Here is a 20,053-nt window from a genome sequence, read left to right as displayed (position 1 = left end):
CTCGTCAATCAATATTGTCTTTTGATTAGACTTGTGCTTAATAGAACGAACTAGTCCTTGCACGATATCAAGGACAATAAAGAACTCTCTTCTTGTGCAAGCTGAGGTATATGAGATAGCTTCTTACTTAGCAATAACTCTTCCGCTTTTTCATCAAACCCAAATCTCCAACAAGTTCTTCCCAATTATCTTCTCCTCCTATATCTAACTCCCTTCTCAATTGATTGACTAGAAGGTTGGGCTCAGAATCACAAAAGTTGCTTAGGTCATCATCTACTTCTGAGCTCCTCTCATCCTCATTGAACTCATCAATTTTAGTTTCTTCATATACAACTAAATGTGTTCCTCTGCTGCAACTTGGATAAGTTTCATAAGAGAACCTGCCCTCTTTCTGTCGTGATGATTGTTCTTCCAGATCCTCTATGCATACCAGCTGCCTGTTGCATAGTAATCTCTGCTTCCTCTTTAGCCATTTCAGCCTTCTCCACCCTTAGTTTCATATCTAGGTCTTTGGGAAGATCATTCATATCCTTTAAGGATAAATTAGCCTAAGTATGCTAACTAGAAGCCATCATATTTGGGCCGATTTCTTTATTTTCTCCCACATTTATGTTCTCATTAATTTCCTTGTTGGTTTTTCATTAATCTTTTGTTCTTGGGTACTAACCTTTGATCTTTTATCTTCAAAGACAAGCCCAACCCCCCTTTGGATAAAGCTTGGCTCACTGTTCGCTTTCCTTTTAATTACCCATTTATTGACTACAAGAGGCATGCTAGTACTAGGTCCAAACTTCTCTTTTCCAAGCCCACAATTATATTTAGAAGCAAGTTTAAAATTGTGTCTGGCTTGGACAGTTGGAAAATCTTTCCTGATATCATGAGATTCTCTAGCTTTCCTTTCTAAATCCCTCCTTCCCCTTGTCGACACATCTCCAGTGACTTTTGCGAAGTATTGTCTCTCTTGCTGCTCAAACCTCCACTCTAATCCTTTGTTAAAAGAAACCATAGTCTGAACATCTAAATACAATCTCTTTGCTTGGTTCAGATGAGAGTTACAATGGAGCTGCGAAGAAAACCCTCCAGCCTTCATTGTTCTTACTCATAGGGACACAAATAAAGCTTTGTCTTACTCTTGCGATACCCTTTTCAACTTGTAGGAATCTTCCTTTAGGATTGGATCACAAATTGATCTAGACCAAGGATCCGTTGCCTTGTAGGTATAAGCCTCCTCAAGAGAGCTCATCAACTCCTTGATTTCCTAAATCTTTCTTTAGTGAATTTGTGAGAGAACTTTCTCTCTACAAGCGCTTAAATCTTAAGTTTGAAGGCCCAAGACAATTAGCACAAAATATTTTGCGATCGAACTAAATTGAGGAATGTCCTCCCCACCCAAATAGCTTCTTACCTGATATGTAGCTGGTCTCATCCACTCTACAATACCACCTTTGATCGACTTGAGTCATGAAGAAGCCAAAAACCACCCTTGCCGAACTTGAGACTAAGACTCATAGTTGGGTAATCTTCAAAAGTCAAGGATAATTTGCCTCGAAAGGAATTGAAGATCTGTTGGGATGTTCTAAAGGGAGTGAGAAGGGTTTTTTGAAAAAGGATGGAAAAGCAAAGGAAAATGGGGCTCGATAGGTCTTTGTAGAAGAACACTCAACTAGCTGGATAAATGATCGATTATGATAAAGTCGAACAATCACTCTCTATTGTTGATGGAACTACACGAACCCTAAAGCCAAGGATGACTTGCCAAATGCATCGCAGGGGTTGTATGAGAATACGAAAAGTCTCATTGATGGCTATAAAGTTCGAACTCTCTGAAGTTGTAAAGTCTACGATTCGATTCAATTACAGGTTAGGGATAGTCAAGAAACTATGATTCAGGCTAGAAGACGAAAGAGAAGGATGTTCGGAGTAGTTCACTATTCTTGTTGTCGCGAAGGGTGGTAGCATTGTGAAGGATGGTCCATCTCATTTATGAGGACTACTTATCCTCCACTTTTTGTATTTTTCTTTCCTTTAATCCTTTGTGCAACACTTTAAATTGTCAGATACCAATTCTTGGTTCTTGATTTATTCGGTGAGCGTCTATCTTATGACCTCTCATTTAGTGATATTGGCTCTATTGGAGTTTTTGTTGCATATTTTGCTAGTATCTTTTTGCTGGTCCAACTAACTTTATTTTGGAAAAAATATCTTTTCTCCTCACTTGTCATATGGTGCCACTAAAAGTATTTATCTATGCCACAAAAAGTATTTATGGATCTCCTCTATCCAATCCAAATGATACTGGGATCTAATTTTTCATCATGTATGCGTGCATCTACCTTGAGCCTCTCATGATATCACCCAAGTTGTCCTATTCATGCCTAGGTGGGTGTGGGAGATGCCTATGAATATGCTCATACCATGCACAGACAATCTCATCAAAATGATCATCAAATCTAGACTAGATTGACTTGAGGCTAGAGAGGCCGAACTGGTCTATTGGATGGTCTAGGAGCTTGACTCCTCCCACTAGAGCTTCAATAACTCTAGGAGTGGGGAGAATACCCTAGTCTGACACTGTGGAATGTGGATACCCATAACCATTAGCCTTAGCTTAAGTGACTGATTGATGCAGGACAAGAAGCAAGACCTTGGAAAGATCCAAGTTGGAGATTACTTAAAAAGAATTGGATTGATAATTGTTGGGTTTAGTTAGTAGTTTATTATGTGTGTTTACTATTAATTAGCATAGGATTATGTGTATTTGGGGGTTGTTTTTAATATTTGTGTAAAGTAGGGGTATGTTTATAATGTAATGTAGTTTTAGGGGTTTATATGTAATTTCATTTGAAGAGAGGGTTTCTTATAAATAGTGTGTGAAAGCCATGTTGTGGGCGGCAATTGATGAATTTGAATTGAATTGAACATGAGTTTCCCCCCTGGTGTCTCCTCTCTCCTCCATTCCCCTTCCTCTTCTAATTTCTCCATGGCCGCAGAACCTTGATGTTGCCTCTGCATAGCTGATTTAGGTATTCCACTATAAGGTGCTTGCTCTAACAACTTGGGATTTGTGCAAATTGACAAATTGTTCATTGAGTTGCTCAAATTTTTCATTGTGTGTTAACACATGGACAGTTTTTTCAGAGTCAAAGGGAGGGTTCATTGACAGTTTGATATTGATAGTAAAGGGCATTCCCGAATCACCAGGCACCCCGCTTTGCGAGGGTAGGGGAAATGTTGTCACAGTGTATGCATCCTTATCCCTGCTTTTATGTCGAGAGACTGTTTCCTTGGGCTCAAACAATGACTAGCCAGTCACAAAGAAGCAACCTTTCTGTTGATCCAAGGTCCGCCGCACAATTTGATATTGACAGTGATCCAGCAAAATGTCATAAAGTGCAGTTGAATGAGTGATGCTGAGAAAGTCTAAACTCTACTACATGAATCCTAAAATTTCTGCGATTACAAACTCTAGAGCTAATGAACTTGGACCAAGAAAGCATATGATGAGAAGGAGATTTCATATGGGGTTGCTTCCTGCCCATTGACTCAGTATATGAGTAAGTGGTTCAGAATAGACCTAGTAGTCCCATGTACTTCAATGTGAAGGTCTTGGTCCGCTGAAGATAGCAGGATTACATCCAAGTCTACTGCAGTGACCTCCCCTCTTTAAGACTGTAGCTTCCAAAGGACTGATTTTAAGTGTAGTTGAATGAGTGATGCTGAGAAAGTCTAAAATCTGCTACATGAATCCTAAAATTTCTGCGATTACAAACTCTAGAGCTAATGACCAAGAAAGCAAATGATGAGAAGGAGATTTCATATGGGGTTGCTTCCTGCCCATTGTCTCAGTATAAGTGGTTCAGAATAGACCTGGTAGTCCCATGTACTTCAATGTGAAGGTCTTGGTCCTCTGAAGATAGCAGGATTACATCCAAATCTACTGCAGTGACCTCCCCTCTTTAAGACTATAGCTTCCAAGGACTGTTTTTAACCACCTTGTTCAAACTCGGTTTTCTGTGAAATAATCTGTTCCATGGGGCAACAGTTGGTGCTTAATGTAGGCCGGCTTTTATTAATTGGGGGAGAGAGTGGGGCCAGGACTCCCCATAGTCTTCCAAACATGTCTCCAAGAAGGGGAGGGAGGAAGGACTTGAAAGGGATAATTACGCAGAAGTGAGGAGCGAAAAATGCGTGCAGCAAGGAAACGTTTGAGAATACTAGATCAGATGGACGGAGAAGTGAGGGTCCTACAACATGATGAAGGAAACCCTAGCGAGGGAGAAGGAGACGCCTTACAGGAGAGGGAAGAAATACAGTCCGCACAGAGAGCACTCTGCACCAATATATTTATTCCCATTGCCAGTTTTTTCGATGTATATTCCTAAATCATCTTTTTGCTTCATATATCTTTTCAATCTAGGTGTTGGATGTACATGTATCCATCAAAACCATTCCCGTGTGCTCGGCACCTGCAATTAAATGGTTTTTGTTGGCCTATTAACAAATGTGATTATCCAATAGCTCTCAAATCATAAACATTCAATTTAGCCATTAGGACAAGTTTAGTAATTGTCAAAATCAATGACTTGGGGTGGGGTGGACAGTTTTGGTGGGTGCACAAGTGCTCTGAATACTATTGATTCTGAAAGCAATGGAGGGGATCTGAAACTTTTGGCTTTATGACGTCTCTTTTTCTTGTTCGGTGTAGAAAATATAATTAATTGCAGCAAGTGGAGACATTGAATGCAATTTTTATGCAATTAACCATGATATCTGACCTCTCTCTCTCTCTCTCTCTCTCTCTCTCTCTCTCTCTCTCTCTCTATTTGTGGGCCTCTAAATTGCACCAGTCACATGGTGCAATCCATTCCTTTATTGTGATGTTTCTTGCATTATATGGCTTCAAGATTTCTATTCTGTTGACTCATCAGCTCACCTGCAAACCTTGTAGTTGGAGAACTCTGAAGTAGTTGATAAAGGCTATGCTGAAGTGATAATTGGAGCAGACGAGGTTGCTGTTGCAGGTAGCCCGAGTGGAATGGCACATGCTCTAGTAAATGTGGATCCCATTCGGACTGCATTCTTCCTTGGGTGTCAAGACAGCATAGTGAACAATAGCAGTTCCTCTACTGATTTTAATGTCTGGAAAGATCTGAAAGCATGACATTTTGTCAACTATTTCTTGTGTCTCCATCTTCCTCTCACTTGGAATCTCACAATCCATCCATCTAATTTTGTTTCTTCATTTATTATGCATGAGGTTTGTCATGTCTTGAGGCCTCAAAGACTAGAATTAGTTTTCAGAGAGAATTTTTTAGGCATCTATGTAGATGTAGTGCAGTTTACAATGTGCTTTCTGACTTTAATTTGGTGGCAGTGTGTTGGCTTTTCCTATGCAAGTGCTCAATTATGTAGCCGCAAAGCCAATGGTATTTCTAGTTCTATGCTGAAAGAACAATCTAACGTATGGTTATGACTTGTAGTCAGTGTACAGTGGATGATAAAAGATCAGTATATGCGAATCTTGGAAGTTATCGCTTTGTAGCTGCCGTTTGTTTTACACTGATTTTTGGACTCATTCTAGAAAGAAAAATATCAGACTACATGTTTGGTAATTGAGAGAAATGAGAAATAAAGTATACTGTAAATTTATAAATAAATTCTTTTATTTCATATGCCATCGACGTTTGGTTTTTTCTGTTTTTATTCGGGTCTGCATAAATTTCATTTTTATCTTTATTTGAAAGAGTGGAAATGAAATGAAAAATTAACTGTCATCTTATTATCGCGAAATCCTTAGGGCTAATCCTTTCCCTCATAATATTGTGTCCATTAGATCCAAGTCCTAAGTGGGCTAAGGCCGAGTTGCCCTGCCACGATTGGTTGTAAAAATTAATTTTAGTAAGTAAAAGTGTTAAGGTGTCAAAAAATGTGCAGAATGGTCAAAATAGATATGTTATTTTAGAAAATGTAAATATGTGCAGATATTTTAGTTATATTTGAAAAAGAAATTATAATATATTTATCAAATTAAATAATCTGTAATAAAAAGAAAGTTCAGGATCTTAAAGTATTACGATAACAAGTTGCCAAAATATTTGAAAATTTATAAATTTAGTTTTTAGTTTTTATCAAAAGCAATTGAAAATTAGTAACATAAACAAATGCAATTTCATAAATTTTTTCTTCACTACCTGCATTTGGTTCATCAAATGTCCATTTTTAGAAATAGCATGATTATAATCAAGGGCAGAACTAGAGGGCAGCCCCCTTACCTCTCCAGCATTATTTTTTCATTTATTATATTAAGATATTAATTTTGGGTTTTCCTTAATTTAATCCTAATTTAAATCCTTTTTTTTTTTTTTTTTTATAAAAAAAAATGAAATTATAATACCAAATAGCTTCTTGTAAAATTTTGTATCTGGTTGTACCTTGTTGGTACTTGTTTTGTGTCTTCATTTGACAAATACCTTTCCCATGATTACTTGTTTTGTATTCTGAATCTGTTGAAAACAGCTTTTTATGTATGGTTAATAATGTTCATATATTTATGTTCTATAAGCAACATTTATGAATTCTATCACAACTGAGTATGCATGTTGAACAACTGAATGTCGATTGTGACCCTTTTGTCGATGGTCATGTCTTTGTGAACTATATGCTGGCTATTGATTTTTGCTGACTATTGGAAATCGTTGTGCAGTTGTGCTATATTGCTTAATGTTGGACGAGTATTTTTTGCTGATATCAAAAGAGGGAGAATAAGTAAAATGAATATGAATAATATTTCTTTTATTTTTATTTTTCAAAGGGAGAGAATAACTTGTATTTGTATTTTCAAAGGGGGAGAATAATAAAATACTAAATATGGCAAATGGCAAAATCGTATGTTTAATTATAAAATACCTTTTGAGTTATAAGTAAAACAAAAAGGGAATTTTTTTTTTTGAAAATGAGATAATTTAATCACAATTGAGCTTGTACAAATATGTTTACATTGATTATTTTTTATGTTTTATGCTTATTGTGAGGGGGAGCCTTATCAAGGCTACCTCATTTTACTCCTTATTTGTCATCATTAAAAAAAAGCAGATTGTTAACCTAACAAGACTTAATCTCATTTTAATAATGACAAACTAAGGGATCTAAATGTGCTTTCAAGTGTATTTACAGGTATTATATCTTACAAACACAATGAACTATATTTAAATGTAAAACCATGAAGAATACAAGTAAAATAAAGAATGGCTATTGATATTGAAGAAGAGCTTTGATGAAGATCAATCTTAAAAACATGAAGACTTAGATAATATTCCATGCGTAGTGTAATATAAGTCTCAAGTAAGTATTTCTCAAACTTATGTTTGTTGTGAAGCTGTTAGGATTAATTATTGGACTTAGAGAGCTGTTTAACAAATTGGAAAATATTTTTATAAAGTCTAAATATCTTTTCAAAATGATACAAATGAGTTTTGGAATCAAAAATAAAAAGAACATTGAATTCCAGGGTGTTTGGGCGACCGAGGTTCATGCTCTGTTGACCAAATGCAAGAATTTGAACAACTTGGTTTGTCATAAGAGAGTTTGGGCAACCGAACAAATGGTTCGGTCAACCGAATGGTTATTGCCATTGTTTAAAGTCCAGACAGTGTTGGTTTAGGGTGACTGAACTGAAAGTTCAGTCGATCAAATAGGTTCAGGCTACCGAACCTTAAAGTTTAGTCGACTGAAAGTCTATTGCCTATTTCGAAATTCATGATTTTAATTGGTTTAGGTAATCGAACTCCCAATTCAACCGACCAAAGCACGTGATGTATTTTGTGATCGTAATTTCTTTTCGATTTGGAAATATATTGTTACCAAAACTTGGGCAAACAGTAAGATTTCAAACCTAGTTATAAAAGGCTAACCCTAATCATGTTAGGGCAACCCAATAGTGAGAAAATACATTGATTTTATTCTTGAAAATTTGCTGTGCGCCGTTCCTTTTCTCTGAACTTATTTCCTGGTTTTATACTTCAAGTTTCAAGGTTTCAAACCTAGAAAACCTATCAAATCTCTTGAACTTCGTAGCAAATTTATTTTTGAGAGTATCCTAGTGATTTTCATGTGTACAAATTTGCTCTTTAAGATAGTTTTCTTCTTGTACAAAATCCACTGCTGATTTATTTGTAAACAAACGATTCGGGTGTGAATCATTGACAAGCAAGAGAGTTGTTCTTACTTGAGAGGATCTCCACCTACTAGAAGGAGAGAGGTGCTCCACCTATTGAACGGAGAGAGGTGTTCCACCTACTGAACGGAGGGGTTTAGTAAAATCCTTATAGCAAGTTGCTTGAGGTAAGGACGTAGGCATGTTGCCAAACCTTGTAAAAAATACCGGTGCCACTGTTTCCCTTATCTTATCTACTTTTCTAGCATAATTATTTTGAAGAATATCTGCTATGTGTGCTGTGAATTTGTTTCAATTTGTGGATGTTGTGAATGCTATGAATGATTTGAATAATCTTGTTAATCAAAATCTGCTGTAACTACTAATATAAATATTGTGATTTAGCCACTAGAAATAGTATTGTGTTTGTTCATCACTTAGTCACTTTATTATATAAATTATTTGGTAACCAAGCAAACTATTTTTATTATTGATTTGATGCAAGCACTGTTAATAGGATGTAGTTGATCACATATCAATATATAAGTTTTAAGTTATCTCATATTTAGGATTGTTGTTATTGGTATAGTTGTTAGCTAAATAGATTTCTGTGGTGATTAAAATAATTAGAGCATGTGTTAAATAAGTTTTGGAATTAATTAAACTTTCGCACAAAAAACAAATTAAAATACCCAATTGACCCCCTTTTTGGGATTACATCTTAACTTTCACATACAATTTCAGCAGATTAAATCAAACATAAACTCGTAACTATAGTAGAGATTGATCAACATGGGTACTAAAATCATTCACAAATCAATATAGCAATCACAACTCAAAATAAATCATTCACAGTTGATAGATTTCAATATAAGTGTGCTTGAAAGTAAAAGAGATAAGGGAAAGAGTGACATCGATATTTTTTACAAGGTTTGGTAACCGTGCCTACGTCCTTGCCTCATGCAACCCATTATGAGGATTTTATTATCTCCTTCTAGGTGGAGACGCCTCTCTTTTTTAGTAGGCGGAGATGCCTTTACAAAACTCCTTCAATAGGCGGAGTTGCCTCTCTTATTTACATAGGTGAAGTTACCTTTCTCATTTGCTTGGACAGAGCACCCTACTCCTTCACTAGGCTGAGTCGCATCTCTCCTTTCAATAGGTGGAGTTACCTATCAAGCAATAACAATCCTCTCGCTTGTCAATGATTCACAACCAGAACCATCAGTTTGCAAGGAAATCAATAACTGATTTTGTACAAAAGAATACTCTCTAACTAGAGCGGATTTGTACACAATAAAAACTATAATACTCTCAAAAGAATATTTGTTAAGAAGCTCAAGAGATTGGCTTGGTTTTCTAGGTTTGAAAGTTTAAAACTTGAAGGTGTAAACCAAAAAATTAGTTTTAGCAAGGGAACAATGCACAACAAATTTTTAAATGTAAAATCAATGAATTTTATCTTTTCTCATCATCTATGTAGACATCCTAATTTTTACCAAGTCATTTTAATTGGAAAAATAGGGTTTCTGAAGCAAAGGTTAAGTCCAGATTTAAAAAAAAAATAAGATCATGCATTATTAATGGACTATTCCTAAACTCCTAAGTTAATCGATTTTCAATTTATTTTAACCATTCATAAGTATCCTTAACCGATTATTGTTGGAAAATTTAAGCGAGTTCGGGAATTTTTGTTAAAAATCCTTTGTGTTGTTGGTTAATTGATCCTTTTAATTCCTACTTGTTCCATACATGTGAGAGCCTCTAAAGTCATAAAATAATACATTTTATTAAAAAGGGGCACATGCCCAAGGTGTGAAATACAAGGGAATACTAAAAATAATCAAATACAGAAAAATGGTGTAAATACAGAAAATACATGAAATACAGCTGCACAAAGGCAAATACTGGAAAATGTGCAAATACAAGGATACATAACAAATAAACAAGAAATACAAAGAAAATCAAAGTCCTCATTTGAGCTCGAGTACCACATTCCAAAGCATCTTTGGGATTTCCTATTCACCAAATTGGAAATAAAATCAGTAAGTCAGTTCTATTAAAATGAAAATAAAAAAAATACAGGTGAGCAATGAAGAGAATGAAAGCTATTAAAATATTCTTTGCCAAAGTCCTCACTAATTGAATGGATTTTCTTTTGGAGGGAAACCAATTGGGTGCTAAATGAACTGCCTAGACTCCCTATAATGTAACGGCCCATAAAATTAATATGCATGGAAGTGTAAAAAATAAAAAAATTAAAAAATTAAATTAAGATTAATTATTAATTAATTAATTATTATTAAACTGAATTAATTAAATTAAGTGATAGAATGGTTATATATATGATAAGTGATGTATATATATATGTAAGTAATTTAATGATATTAAAATAATATAATATTATCATTAAGCTAACTACGTACTTGAATCTTCCTGATGCAAGGAAGATTCAATTAGAAATTGAATCTAAGAATTGAGAACCTCCAGTGGCCGTCACTCTCGCTACTCTCTCTCTCTCCTCGATTTCCTTGACCCAACGAGCATCGATCGAAAAATAGAAAATACCACTGGGTTCCATTCTTCGCTATCAACATTCCTACCGGAGTGGATTTGTCGTAGGGGCGACGTAGGCACTGTCGCGACGTCCCGGGAGCGCGTGTGCCCCGGGAGGCGAAATAAAAAAATCAGTTTAATATTTTCAGGAAAAATATGGTGTAGGAGTCGCCACTAACCTTTAGTGCGGTTAGAACACATGATTACTACCCCGTTAGGGGTAGAATCGGTCTACATTACCAGAGTTAGGGTCGGGAGTTCGGTTACGCAAGGGGAAGGTACGAGCACCCCCTACGCGACCGTTCTTACGAACGGTACCTAATTAATTTGAAATTATCCCTAAATTAATGTAATAATTCTTTAAATTACTCATTTTTATGAATTTGTAAATACATGTAAAAAAATAAATAAGTAAAATAATAAATAAATAAAGCTAATATATACATATATGTTCCCTCAGAGCTTAGGGTACGTGATGCCCGAAGGCTCATACCCCCGCAATAAAATCATAGGGATACACCCACGTAAAAATAAATACTATAATATAAACATATACATAACATACTAAACACATAATTTAATAATAAACGTAATAATAGTAAACATAATAATAGTGAACGTAGTAATAAGCTAAAATACTACACCTTATAATGGACACTAAAATAATACTACAATATATAATACTAAATATAAACATACAATGTAAACAACGATATCAAACATACCATAGTACATGAAAATCAAAAAAACTACATAATAATAATAATACTAATAATAATAATAATAATAACTATATGCCATATATACTATATGATAATAAATTGCTATAACACCTAATGACTTGCCCTAATAACAAACCAACCTAATAGATAGTAATAATACGCGCATAATAATAATAATAATAATAATAATAATAATAATAATAATAATAATAATAATAATAATGTAACACATACCATAATAAGACATTGACATCCTATAAATACAATAATAACGACTTGGAAATAATCAAAACCCTAAAGTTAATATTCAATATATACACATATGGAAACAATTAATCCCTAATAATAATAATAATAATAATAATAATAATAATAATAATAATAATATGAAAACAATTTGAACCCTAAAATAAATATACGATATATGCACTACTAATTATGGAAATAATTGAAGCCTTACCATTAATATACAATAACAATGTGGAAACAAATTAAACCCTATAATATACATGCAATATATACAATAATGGAAACTATTACACAAACAATATTATGGGAAGTAATTTAAACCCTAGAATTAACAAATAACACACGCGACAATAATTATGGAAATAATTTTGAAACCTTACCATTAATATATAGTGACAATATAAGAGACCAATTGAACCCTAAATAAAGCATATGATGAACAAAACCCTAAATATACCATTAAAAACCCTAAATACAACACATAATAGTTTAATCCCTAAATATACAATATATACTAAAGTAAATAACATACTACCATCAATAACATAGTTAATTAAATGCTACAACAAACAATGTGTTAATATACACGCAATTTAGATACAAGGCAATAGACCACTTACCACTGCAAAATAAAAGAAATCCTACAACAATGGGAACAAATCAATTAATAATAAATATATATATATATATATATATATATATATATATATAGACATGGGTATTAAATATGAAAACAATTAAAAATATGGACATGGGTATATATATATATATATATATATATATATATATATATATATATATTATCTACAACATAACAATAATAAGGGTAATTAGTAACAATAATTAACAATTATTAAAGAAAAAAAAATACCATGCAATATAAGTAATAATAATAATAATAATACTACACATAACAATATAATATTAATACTAACACAATAATAATATTGTTAAATAATAATATCATAACATCACTGTTGATAATAACACACAAATAATACCATAATATTGCTAATAATAATATACAGAGAATAATAATATTTAATATGATCAATATAAAAGAAAAAATATATATATATATACCTATTAACACTAACAGTAATTAATATATATATATATATATATATGTATATATATGCATAATATAAAAGAAAATATATATATATATATATATATATATATATATATATAAATATTTACACTAACAGTGATATATACATAATATAAAAGAAAATATATATATATATATATATATATATTAATACTAACAGTAATATTTGTGTATATTCCTGTGTGTTGTGTGTACAACAGTGTGTGCAGCAGAAACAGGAGGCAAAGGGAGGACTCACCGGGGGTTCTTGTGTTGCAGTGATGGCCGGAGGACTCAGCTGTGTTGCAGAGCGGAGGAAGCCAAGGGCTGGCCGAGGGTCTGGAGTCGACTGGTCTGAGGATTTCCTGACTGATTGCCTTGGAGAGGCCGGAGATAGCCCCAGCTGGAGCTGTTGCTGGTGTTCTGGTGCGGAGCTGGGAGCAGAGGTTCTCCACGGGGCTGGTTGCTGTGGTGGTGGTCGGTGTAGCAAGGGAGACTGGTGCCTTGGCCGAGGGGCAGAGCCTGGAGCTGGTTAGTGGTGGAGGGCGACGGCGAGTGCGGAGTGGTGGTGGGTCTGGAGAGGGCTCGGTTTGCCTGTGAGATGGCCGAAGACAGCCGCGGCGGTGGAGCAGACGGTGACGGGAGTTGCAGGGGCAGCAGTGCTGCCGTGGCTGTGTGCGTGATGGATAGTTGCAGGGGCAGCAGTTGTTGGTGTGGCAGTCCGGAGCTATGGAGACGCTGGAGTCGTCGGAGTTGCAGGGGTCGTCGTGCTAGCCGTGGCTGTGGAGTTGCCGGAATGGCGAAGCTGGGGCTGCTGGAACTCTCGCCTGTTGGGTAGATGGCTGGAGCGTGGAGGATCTTCGGCGGTGCAGCAGTTGCTGAGTTGCAGGCAGTAGATGGCTGGAGCTTGGGGAAGAGAATAAGGAAGAGAATGAAAAAGAAACAGAGAAGAAGAGGTTATGGAAGAAGAGAATCAGAGGAGGGGGCAGCGGCGGCGTGGTGAGAAACCCTAAGAGAGATGAGAGCCTTTTTTTTTTTTTCTTTTTGGCTGTGCGCTTCCCCCGTGTTCCTTTGTGCGCCCGTCCTTTTATAAAAAAAAATTTGTGAAAACCTTCCTTCTTGGATTTTCTTTTTCTTTTTTCTTTTTTTATTCTTTTATTCTTATGGTAATAATGAAAAAGGAAATAATAATAATAATAACTATCATAATAATATAAGTATCCATAAGATAATAATAATAAAAATAATACTACTATTAATAGTAAATAATAATAAATAATTATGGTAAAAATAAAAATAATAAAGATATTATCAGTAAAATAATAATAATAGTAATAATAAAAATAGAGTAATAATACAAAAAGTAATAATAATAATAATAATAATAATATATCAAAAATAATAAAATAAATGGAAAACAAAAATAATTATAGTAAAGTAAAAATAAAATAAAGATAATAAAAGTACTAGTAATAATAATAAAAATGAAAATAATAATAATAATGATAATAAAAATACTAGCAAAATAATAGTAAAGTACTAATAATAATAATAAAAATAAGGTAATAATAATAACAATATAATGAGAAGGTGCTCCTTTGTTCTATTTGACTAGGGCAAAAATAGGGTGTCTACAGGCACCACTCCTGGGGTAAGGTAAACTCTTTTCCTTTCCTCAGTTTTTCCTTAAATATTTAGTCAAATCGACGATTGGACACCACCACAGGGTCCTAGCCTCAATCGTAATCGGAGTGGATTTTCAATTTGAGTTTCTTAAGCACCACTCCAAGGCTGGGTTAAGATGTAGGGAATTAAGAAAATTTGATGTTTTTGGGAGCTTAATAATTTATTTGGAATTTGTGGGTCTGGTGAATGTTAAAATAGTATTTTACCTTGGGTTGAGTTGATTAAATTAGGATTTATGAATTCAAGATTCGCGTGAGTGCCGTAGGCACAGTTTTGGAATCCCTGCACACGTAGCTTTGAGAAAACGGGTAAGGGGATTAAGTTAAGTTAGGATTTTTATTAAATATAAACTGATTAAACTGTTATATATTTATTTATTTATGAGTTCAAAGATTATTTTGAAAACCAAACATTCAACAGAGATTTTACAAACCTAAGATATATGGTACGGTATTTTGAATAATATGAACGGTGGAAAATCTGATTTATCTCACGAACTAAAAATACAGTGTTTTCTTAGTTGTCTCCTGGATTGTGTTTGAATATTGAAATTGTGTGGCAGGTGAATAAATTTATATGGTTTATCGTGTAACTGAATTTGGGAATGATTGTGAAATATACTAGAACTGTTGGTAAAATATACTGGAATTGCTTGTGAATAATACAGAGGTTTGATATGATGCTGTGAGTCGGGTTTTATATGATGACCGGGGGCCAGGTTTTATTTGACGACTGTGAATTGGGTTTATTTGATGGCTAGGGGCCTAGTTTTTATTTAATAGCAGTTTGAAATGAAATAATTTAAACTACAATTTTTAATTACTTAAATTGCATGATATGCTTTAGGAACCCTGGAGACCAGTTGTTTTGTGAGCACGATACTATTACTAGTGATTGATTATTAGACCATGTGCGCCCACATTGTTCTGGATAGAAGTGTAGGGTGGTCTTAGCGGATAGCTTGTGTGAGGATGAAGTAAGGGCAGCAAGCCTGCAACTTGGCTGCAGATGCCTACAGAAGAATTTGCAGAGGGATATTTTGACTTTGTTTTAGGCTGATCACCCAGGCGTTGTCCAGCCTTCAGGCCGCACAATTCGTACCATGGGGGAAGTGAATGGTGTTAGTCACAGGGAGTGTCTTTTATGCATATCTGTTGATTTATGTACATGGTGTTAAATATTTACTGAACTGGTTTATACTATAGGAGGGAAAAAGGGCATTCTTTTTAACGGTTTATAATGAATATATATTTACATACTATTTTTAGTTAAATGAAAAACTGGTTATTTTATGTATACACTAAAATTCATGCTGGCCACACGCTGATTTTAACTTATTTTTCCTTACTGAGAAGTGTCTCACCCCAATATACAAATTATCTTTTCAGGAAACACCAGGGGACCTTGTTTAGCAGGGCTAGAGGGGTTGAGCTAGTTGTAAAGTCTATGTATGTAGTGTGTATGGACTGAGTTTTCTTTTTGTGCAGTACTATGGGTTGTAATATGGATATTTAACATTTATGTATAATAGTAATTAGAACTCTGGTAATGTGTTTGGAGAATGTATCACTTATTTCCGCTATATTTATATTGAATATGGTATCAGGAACACATATATCACTTAAGTAGCACCCCAGGCCCCACATGGCGGGTCGGGGCATTATATTTAAGTAGCGAGTCTCGCATAGACTTGTGCCGGGGGGGGGGGGGGAGGGGGAGCAAAAAAGGAGAAATTAGCAAGAGAAAAGTTGGGGGGGGGGGGGATAGAGAAAAAAGAGAGAAATTAGCCAACATAGGAGCATAAGAGGAAAGAAAAGAGAAATTACCAAGAGATAAGTTGCGAGGATAGAGAAATTAGCACAGAGAAGTAGAGAGAAAGTTAGAACAATTAGAAAAGGGGAGAGAGTTAGAGCAATTAGCAAAGCAGAGAGACTTAGAGTAATTAGCAAAGAAGAAGGCAGTCAGAGCAATCATTAGAAGAGAGCCATTATAGGAGACAGAATCAAAAGCACTGAGAAGGAGATCTCAGGCAAACAGCAAAACCTGTTGTGGCCTCACCAGACCCCAAAAAGTTGGTGTTGGCCGCTCGGAACCTATAGGCAAGTTCAGAAACTCCCAACAAGACATCCAGATAGATAACTACAGACACACCCAGGACAGGAAGATCGGAGAAGTGAAAGACTAGTGGTAAAAGATTTTTCCTTCTTGAATTACTTCTTAGAATGTGATGCAAATGTGTATGATAATGTGAATGCAGGTTCTTCACTCAAGTTTCAAGTTCAAACTTGAACCTGACCTGGGACTAAACAGGGACTAGACGCCTTTGAATCCTTTAACTCAAACCAGAAACCTAACCTTCAACTTGAGCCCGAACCTGGAATCGGAAGTGAACTCTGATCATGTAACACCCCGGTTCTTAGTTGAATACAGAGTGCTACTACACATACGTTATACCTGTATCTGGTAAACATACATAAACAACCCGCCCTAAACAGAGACAAACGAGTATCTCATACAGATCTGTATTCATGCATAGCGGAAAACATAAACATTCTTACGGGATCCTACTAGATATATACCAGAGTTCTATTTGTATTCTTTAGTACACAAAATCCATACTTTAAACATAAACTGTATTATATCCCCTTACCATCAACCAGGATAACAACCCAATACTGACACAAAAACTTATGTCTACTAACAAGACTCTACGTGCCAATGTCCTTCTAAAAGACTAGAACTGACGTCCTGTGGGACCTAAAACAAAGGTTGTAAGATTAGGGTGAGACACTTCTCAGTAAGGTGAAAGATATTATATCAGCACGTGACTACATGAGTTTAGTCCAATTTGAAAATAGTTGCACATTATCACATTTACAGTACAGTACTTTGCAAGGTATATAAACACAATGCAACATCATTACAAGTGAGAGTACCTGCGGTTAGGGTAGGGTACAGGTCCATATACTATACGATTCCCTCCACACGGTACTCAACCCTATGATTTTGCCTATTTAGGTTTTTAAATCATGTATATGAAAATTTAGGACAATGACCAGCTTTAAAACTTCCGTAAATATGCCTAATTACCCCGTGGCATGGGTTGTGCACTGATAACTTTGACAGGGCCCTGTTCGTGTAGGCACTATCCAGCATCACATATATAGTCTGACTGCCCCACCTGGTCTTTATTTCACCAGTAACCCCATACACTCCTATAAGCCGACTATCTCGATACCCACAATGATTCACATATGTGGTTGCACTATACCTCAGTTAGTAATGGAATCGTGCCTCTAACTATTTAAAGCCTCAGATAACCTGGAGTGTCTTTCAACTCCTTCAGAGTGTCTTTCGATTGCTTTAGTAACAAGTTGTAGTCCCAATTTATCATATATATAATTTACAATGAAAACATAACAATTTGTGCAATTCCAATAATTTCACAATCGTAATCATGCAATCTTTCATGCATTCTTTCTTTCTGTCAGATAGTGGTGTTAACCGACACAGATGCTCTCGATTCAACCTTTTTTATGTATAAAGCTCGGTGATTAACCAGTACCTGTTTTCCACATTTTCAAATAACAGAATGGATTCTAGTTCTCATAGTTCATTCACAAATATAATAGTTCAGTATGTTCCACTTCATATCATATGTCACGCTCGTTTTGTCATAATCCACTATAAACAGCGTATAACTCGAAAAATACCATTTGGACTGCAAGCATGGGTATCAAGCTGTTCCTACTTTAGTTTTTTAAAAAATAAAGTAGTTTTGGAAAGTTTGGAGTTCTTATGCCAAGACCCCATTTTCGCCAAAAATCGTAAAACCGTAAAAAAGTAAGAAACAACATTTATACCTGATAAAATTTTATAGATAAGCAGTCAAAATGTGCATAATGACATAAGCTAACTTTCTAGCGGTTTAGTTTTCCAAAAAAACTGATGTAAGCAAATCCCCTTACCTTAATCCTGAAAACCGAATCTTGAAAGAATCAATCCAGAACAACGACTCGGGATTCCCGAAACCTAAAATCCGAAGAACATTACTTCACTATAATCTCGTATACTACATAACTATCGAACCAAAAACGAAATCAGATCCTTACCTCAACTTTTGGGAAAAATCTGAAAATCCTCAGATCGAAAATCTAATCCACTATAAGTATAGAGGTTCTCTTCCTAATCCACCTAGTGATGTCAGATTGTTAATTCCGATAACAGACGGCACGAACTTTTAGAGAGAGAAAGAGAGGGCTGATTCGATGTCTATAGAGAAAGAGAGAATGGAGATAACTTAACAAGGAAGAAATGAATATTCTATTTATAACTAGGTTGACCCAACCAGCCTCGTTGACGAGCTGAAGAAGGTCGCTCGTGGCCGAGAAGGTGACCTCGCTGACGAGCTTGAGATTTCAAAATCACTGAAAATCCCTTGGTATCTTTTCGTCGACAAGCCTTTGTGTCTCGTCGCCGAGCAACAGAAGAGACTTCCTTGACGAGAAATGGAGCCTTGTTGACAAGCTCTATTGTTTTATCCTTTTTATTTTCCCTTATCTTTTTCTTTATTTTATTTTCCAAACTTGGATCCCTACAGATCAACCCACTAAACCCCTGAATTGAACTTTGTTTGGATCCCAAGATCCAGACTTGACACCCATTGAACCTGAACCCGAACCCAACACCTGCTGAACCCGAACCCAACACTCACTGAACCCAAGCCCGTTTTAAGAACAAGCCCAAGTCCAACCCATTTTAAATAAAGCCCAATTTCTTTTTAAAAAAACCTAAGCCCAATTTCCTTTTAAACAAAACCCAAGCCCAACTTCATTCTGAACAAACCCAAGCCCGTTTTATAAACAAGCCCAAGCCCAGCCTGTTTTAAAGAAAGCCCAATTTCTTTTTAAACAAAATCGAGCCCATTTTTATTTTCAAAACCAAGCCCACGTTCCAGAGCCCATTTTATTTTAAAATCAAACCCATTCATTGTAAAACCAACCAAAAGCCCACAAAACTTATTTAACCAAGTCCATTTTCAAAACCTGAGGCCCAACCTTTTAAAAAAAAACACCCGAAGCCCAATTCTTAACCAAGCCCAATTCAAAACCTGAGCCCAAATCATTTAAATAAACCACAAGCCCATTTTCAAAATAAATCAGAGCCTAGCCCAAAATACTAAACCCACTCGAAGTGTCTCCAAGTCGACACAACCCCCCATGGGTTGACTCGTGTGAGTCAACTCGATACCCACTCTTTGAGTTGAGACGAGTTAACTCGTTTTCAACCTAAAACCTGTCTTTTCCGAGCTTCAAGTACAAATACAATGCACAAATCTAAGTTTTATTGTTGCTTTTCATGTCAAACATAAGCAACTTTATTTTAAACCACGTACAAGAACCTTTAATCATGTATTAAGGAACATGTGAAAACCTTATTTTAACATGCTTAAAATTAAAATTTTATTCTTTGATTTGACATTATTTTGATTCTTTTGTCTTTACTTTTCTTGATAATAAAACATAAAAAACTAAATTTTTTTTCTCTATAACATTTTTTTCAAACTTCAAACGAAATTCGTATATTTTCAACTAGTGT

General features: G+C 35.2%; 1 protein-coding gene across 1 annotated transcript in view; it reads left to right on the top strand.

Annotated features, from left to right (window-relative positions):
* The window catches only part of LOC131144069 (uncharacterized), a 28,920-nt gene extending 23,379 nt beyond the window's left edge, over positions 1 to 5,541 (top strand). Inside the window, exon 3 of the mRNA XM_058092440.1 lies at positions 4,949 to 5,541. Within this exon, the coding sequence (XP_057948423.1) occupies positions 4,949 to 5,161 (213 nt within the window). The 3' untranslated portion in view covers positions 5,162 to 5,541. The remainder of the gene's footprint in view (positions 1 to 4,948) is intronic.
* Positions 5,542 to 20,053: the final 14,512 nt, after the last annotated feature.

The sequence above is a fragment of the Malania oleifera genome, chromosome 12 (assembly GCF_029873635.1).
Source record: "Malania oleifera isolate guangnan ecotype guangnan chromosome 12, ASM2987363v1, whole genome shotgun sequence".
Classification (NCBI taxonomy): domain Eukaryota; kingdom Viridiplantae; phylum Streptophyta; class Magnoliopsida; order Santalales; family Ximeniaceae; genus Malania; species Malania oleifera.
The sequence above is the reverse complement of the archived record's forward strand: the minus strand, read 5'-3'. Positions and strand labels throughout refer to the sequence as shown.